The sequence below is a fragment of the Charadrius vociferus genome, unplaced genomic scaffold (genome assembly GCF_000708025.1).
Source record: "Charadrius vociferus isolate BGI_N301 unplaced genomic scaffold, ASM70802v2 scaffold333, whole genome shotgun sequence".
NCBI classification, from domain to species: Eukaryota; Metazoa; Chordata; class Aves; order Charadriiformes; family Charadriidae; genus Charadrius; species Charadrius vociferus.
This window is the reverse complement of record NW_009647682.1, coordinates 1,216,307-1,222,294: the sequence shown is the minus strand read 5'-3', so window position 1 is coordinate 1,222,294 and position 5,988 is coordinate 1,216,307. Positions and strand designations below refer to the sequence as shown.

General features: G+C 51.6%; 1 protein-coding gene across 1 annotated transcript in view; it reads left to right on the top strand.

Annotated features, from left to right (window-relative positions):
• LGR6 (leucine-rich repeat containing G protein-coupled receptor 6) overlaps positions 1 to 5,988 on the top strand; it is a 146,073-nt gene that overhangs the window by 59,138 nt on the left and 80,947 nt on the right. The window contains exon 3 of the mRNA XM_009881348.1: positions 3,226 to 3,297. Within this exon, the coding sequence (XP_009879650.1) occupies positions 3,226 to 3,297 (72 nt within the window). The remainder of the gene's footprint in view (positions 1 to 3,225; positions 3,298 to 5,988) is intronic.

The following is a 5,988-nucleotide window of genomic DNA, read 5'->3' as shown; positions in this document are numbered from 1 at the left end:
GCAGGAATCAAGAACATGGGAGATTGCCAACTGGCCATGTACATAGGAAGGGTCAGCACACAGGGGGTCTTTTGTGTCTCAGGTCTCTTACACAAACTGGCACAGGAGCTAATGATACAGAAGCAGGCATCTCTTCCCAGTGGCCACTCCTCCTGCTGGACAGGACACCCCAAAAAACCTACCCATTCCTGGCCTACTCTTAGAGAGATGGGACAGCCATGTTACTTTGCCTGGGACATCTGTCTACCATTCTCTACTACTCAATACTACTGCCATCATGCAGCTCCTCTCCTGAAGGCAACCTATAGCAAACCCCAAAGCCCATGCCTCAAGACCTTGCATGCATATCTGGGCCATGTACCCTTCTAGGAAAGTGAAACCTCAGCCTGTGTGCACGAACAAAGACATCTCCCACCTCCCAGTCTCTGTATGCATACAAGTAAGCAGAGCCCATCTTGGACCACAGCGGCACTGGCAATTGCCTTGGGAGGTGGATTGAGTGAATTGGTTGTGGCTGGTGGCTCCCTTTGTTTCTGCTCCTTGGCTTGGCAATTGCACCTTGGGGAGAGGAGCTAGGCTGCCCTGGCAGTGGGGAGGAGGTAAAGCTAGAGAGAGAGAAGCCAGACACCAGAGGCAAGCCAGGGACATGGCATAGTCTTAGTGTGGTAGGGCCAAGGAGAGAAGCAGAAGCAACAGAGGGGTATGGGTGCCTTTCCTGAGGCTGGGGGATGCTTTGTGCCTCTAGATACATGCTGAAATGGTGCCCAGTGAAACCAGGGCATCTCCCACAAAGTTGTTTTTCCCCTCATGTTCTGTTTTGCCCTTGGTGCTGAGATGCCACAAGCTGGCCCAGCACATGTCCCACCAGCAAGCAGGGCTCCCTACCACACTGTTCCGTAGCCAGGAGCCCCAGCCCCAGCCAGGGTTCCATTGAAGCTCCACACTCCTCTCCTGCTAATCCTGGAGGTCTCAGATCCATTTAGGGACCTCGCAAACACTCAAACACACCCAAGAAAGTGAACATAAAGGTGCAGAGCTGCCAGGAAACAAGTCAAGAGGCACATTTAACCGTGAATACATGTAGACTGCTACCTGTGAAGGCATGGGGCAGACAGAAGCTCCGGGGAGGTGAGGACAGACAGCCCCTGCAGAGCAAGCACGGCCTGGTATGACAGATGCTGGGAGCAGGCTGAGGATGCTGTGCAGGAACACCTGCCCTCCAGGCGAGCACTCCAGTCTCCTGGACAACATTCCCTCCCATGTGGAAATCAGCAATCAAAAGGAGCAATTACCCCAAATCGAAGCCCCCAAGTGACAAATAGCCCAGCCTGCCAGGCAGCTTGCATACTGCAGAGAGGCAGGTTACAACCTGTTCACACACATTAAAGAGACGACCCTGTGCTGTTTATGCTGTCGGAGGCCTAATTATGGGAGCAATTTTCTCTAGATTCCCGAGGGGAGAGACAGGGAGGGAGAGAGCTCAGGCACCCACACATGCCTGCTCCGCCACTGGTGAGTGTGGTTCCCCAAAACAGCTCAGATCCTCTCCATGACCTTTGCAGAGTCCTCACTGCAATGCGCTCTGCTTCCAGCCTGGATTACACTGTTCATGGTTGACACCTGCCTCCTACGCAGCCAAGACCTCTACAAAGATACAGCTTTGTCAATGCTAAATGAATACAACAAGCTTGCCCAGATCTTTGCCTGACTTCTTGGGCCTGGCTTAGAGTTTCTGAGAGAGTGAAGATGAGTCTGGTCACAAATAATGTTCACTGTCTCCTTTTGGGAGATACAATATTCCACTCCAAGTCAAGCGGACTAGTTTCTTATACTGTGACTATGGAGAAGTCCAACCTTGGCCTCTGTTTAACCACTTGGGGATCAGAAAGTAAAGCACAAATGCAGTAGTAATTTGTACTTTAATCAGGTTGTCTTCATGATTTCTGGCTGATGGGCAGTGGGATTTAGTCCACATTTGTCTTCATTGGAGAAACAGGAGGAGAAGCAGAAGATTCTCCTTAGGTCAAGCCTAGACTGAAGAGTTCTGGACTTTACTCCTAGATCCACCACAGGCTCTCACCATGGTCTCTCAGGACCACTGTATTCATCAGTGAAAGTGATGGTAACAGTGATGCAGTTTCCAATGTCAGTGAAAAATCCAAACACCTGTTAATGCCCTAGCCTGTTCTGGGCCTCGATAAAATTTGAGCGCTCTGATTAGATGATGATGTACAATGGTGAATCCCACAGATTTCCTTGAGTAAATTCTTTCAGCCATTTCTGAATGTTGTCCCCTACTCTGGGTCCCCAGTTGTCCCACTCTCCTTTGTGATGCTGCTCTTCACTTTGTCTTCCTGTCCCATCCCTTCACATTAATCTTCATTCATCAGCCTTCCCAGGCTGCTTGGTCTCTATCCTCATCTCCTCGTCTATGATTTTCTCCAGCCATAGATCATCCAAGAACCACTTTTGACTTTTCTGTCCTGGTTTTGGAAACCGTACTCAGATGAGCTGGCTCTATTGTGGCATGGTACTCCCCATCTCCATCCCCTTCCTGTCTCCCCTCATGGCATGATACCAAACTCAGTGTTGAAGCAGCCCTGCCTTAGCTGTGATCATGCATGAGAAAGCAGGGGTGGAAATAAGGGAGTGGAAATAAATCAGATGTTATCGAGCTTTGATAGACAGGACAAAGGAGAACCGGCAGGATGGAGAAACAGACCACATGCGGACAAAAGGGACAGATGAGGGTCCATGATTTAGGGATAGTCCTCCCAGGACCCATGCATGAGCAGAAAATAGGTCTCCTCCTGCTCCACCTTCACGGCCAGGCATCTGGTGTAAGAGCAGGCTCTGTAGGTTGGTCAGTGCCCTCGAGCAGAGGTCCCTCTCCCAGGCTGCCTGTGCTGTAATTTCTATGGAGTGGGGTCCTTTGCGGGTATCCAGGGAATGTCTTGAGCTACAAGCTGCCACTGGATGCTAAAAACACTGGATTCAGGTCTGGCAGGAGTAACAAGCTATTATTATCTTTGCCTGTTCCTCAAGCTGTAAGAGGGGATCATATGCAAAGGTTGCCCAAGCGCATGACCACAGCTCAGCTTGCAGGTGTTGTAGCCTCCTCCCCAAGGGGACTGTGGCAAAATGCATGAATTGTTAAGCCTCTGCAGACAAGGGACTGTCATTACAAGAACGCTGACACATTACTGGTTCTTCTTTTCACTGCAGACGCCTCTCTGGAAACCAGATCTCCAGGATCCCAGGAGAAGCTTTCTCTGGCCTCTACAGTCTGAAGATTCTGTAAGTAACTCACTCGCCTCTGCAGAGCCACCACCATCCCCACCTCTCCCAGCCCGTCAGCACTGGCCATGCATGGGGACTTGCAGCCACCCAGAGGGAGATGCAAAGTTACAAGGCAGCATGGTGTCAGCTGTTAAACCCACACTGGCTAACGTGCCCCTTGGTGAGTGGGGAGCTGTGTTCCACCTCAAGGACCACCCGCCCCCCTGCATTGCTTCCTCACTTCTGCTACAACAAACCATGATCAGGTCACCTCTAGGGCACAGCTCTCCATGCTGTGTGAAAACACACCACAGGAGAATCTGCAGAGGTTCACATTTTGCATAAAACTCACCAAATGCCCTGATGTGGTGTCCCCTGGATGTGTTGTCCTCCAGACCCCAAACTGGCCCCCATCTGCTCTGCTGCAGCATCTTGGGGCTGGGTTGGAGCAACCCGAAAGTCCAGATATCTGCACTCTGGCAGGCGCTGTGGAAAGCTCCTGTGCTCTGCCCAGCTCAACTGCCTCTTCGCAGCCAGCCTGCCCTTGCTGCAAACTTCTGCATGGCCCAGGGGGCTTCTGTGAGATTCTGGAGTGACCTGTCCCTGGGAAGGGTGGGATCCTTGAACAGTCTGTCTTCAGCCTGAGCCCAGCCTACCCGCAGGGGCGATGGGGACACATACATCTGGGTCCAGGAGCACTGCAGTCATCAGGCCATGTCTGGGAACCACCAGCCTTGGTACACAGAGGTTTCCTTGTCACTGTGGGCAGGCTTCCCACCTCTGCCTGTCCAGTGGGCAAAGTCTGAGTGACGAAGGGTTACCAGCAAGTTCCTCCCCAGGGTATTTTTCTATGGTTGAGGGTGTCTAACTGCTTGTGCAGTCATACCACCTTTTGCATCTGTGTGACAGTTCATCAGGGTCTGTGAAGGGTATTGAGGTGGGAGTCCCTTTCTCCCTTTCAGAACCATCTTAAAAATCTCTTGCAATAAACATTTCATCCCCAAGGGGATGTTTTGAACTCAGCCGCAATGTGAAATTGTTGTAGCCGGTCCAGTTTATAACGAGTGAGCAGGTACAAACCTGCTCCCGGGATTAGAGTATAGGGCTGTTTACTACGTCTTCTGAAGATGTAAAGTATGAATCCTGCCCTAAATCTCAGGGCTTAGAGATTTATCCATCCCCTGCATTAGGCAACAAATCAAAGGAACTGAGGAAAAACCGCAGCTCTCCCACCCAATTTCAACAAGAGGAACTTTCTACCCCAGGAACGCGGGAGCTTTTAAAGCCGCTTTTGATCAATTTCTATTTGTGTCAGGCCCAGGTAACTAATGATGCAGAGTGTAAGAGCGATGTCTGCCTTCCGGAGCCAGCACGGCTCCCTGCGGGTGGCAGTCAGGAGAGGAGTCTGCTCTCTCTGCCCCACTGCCTCACGGACACCTGGTGTTCTCCACCACAGGGCAGCACCAGGTGGGACACACAAGTAACCTCTTTGTAAGGAGAGGCTTGAAGGATGGGAGCATTTCCAACTGGGAAATGGTTGCACGGAGAATCATAGAATCATAGAATGGTTTAGGTTGGAAAGGACCTTGAAGATCATCAAGTTCCAACCCCCCTGCCATAGGCAGGGACACCTCCCACTAGACCAGGTTGCCCAAGGCCACGTCCAGCCTGGCCGTGAACACCTCCAGGGATGGGGCCTCAACAGCCTCTCTGGGCAACCTGTTCCGGTGCCTTACCACCCTTAAAGTGAAAAATTTCTTCCTAATGTTTAATCTAAACCTGGCCTCTTCCAGTTTGAAGCCATTCCCCCTCATCCTATCACTACATGCCCTAGTAAAAAGTCCTTCCCCAGCTCTCCTGTAGGCCCCCTTTAGGTACTGGAAGGTGGTCTAAGGTCTCCCCGGAGCCTTCTCTTCTCCAGGCTGAACAGCCCCAACTCTTTCAGCCTCTTCTCATAGGCGAGGCTCTCGGATCATCCTTGTGGCTCTCCTCTGGACACGCTCCAACTGGCTCCAGGATGTCCTGTGAGAGCTGATGTTGGTGTCCTCATGCTTCAGGACAACCTGCCTTGCTCTCAGCCAGGCTGTGCCCAGTGACACAGGGTGGCACTTGGGCTGTCATATCAACCCCTCCGGCTGCAGGGCTGCCTTGAATTTACTCTAACCCCCAACCTTTCCCATGGAGATATGCAGAGGACAAGCCCCACTACAAGGGCAGGGAAAGAAGGGTTGATGCACGCAGTGATGGGCCCATGCAGACCCTCCCATGGGCCTCTTATTTAAAGAAGTTCCTGCTTCCTAAATGCAGGGGCACTGCCAGCCCTCATCACTGGGAGGATTTCACTGGGAGCATTTCACTTTCCAAATACTCTGATGCTTTCCTGGCCAGGTTTACAGGATATGTTGGGCTGCCACATGCTCTTGCTATAGGAGATGCTCTGATTGCTTTCTGTAACAATACTGTGGGCTTGACAGGACTGAGGTCATTGGTGGACGCAGTTGTGAGTCTCTGTACCCTCCAACAGCAGCAGTCATTCAGTCTCATGTATTTGTCTGTCACCATGAGAGTGAGGCCAGCAGTGAGGGACATGGGCCACTCTGCCTTCCTTCTGACCTCCTCGGGACAGGAGTATGAGTGCAGGTTGCCTTCCACAGCAGCACCACAACTTTATTGACAGCACAATAAAATTACCAAAACCTCCTGTAGGGA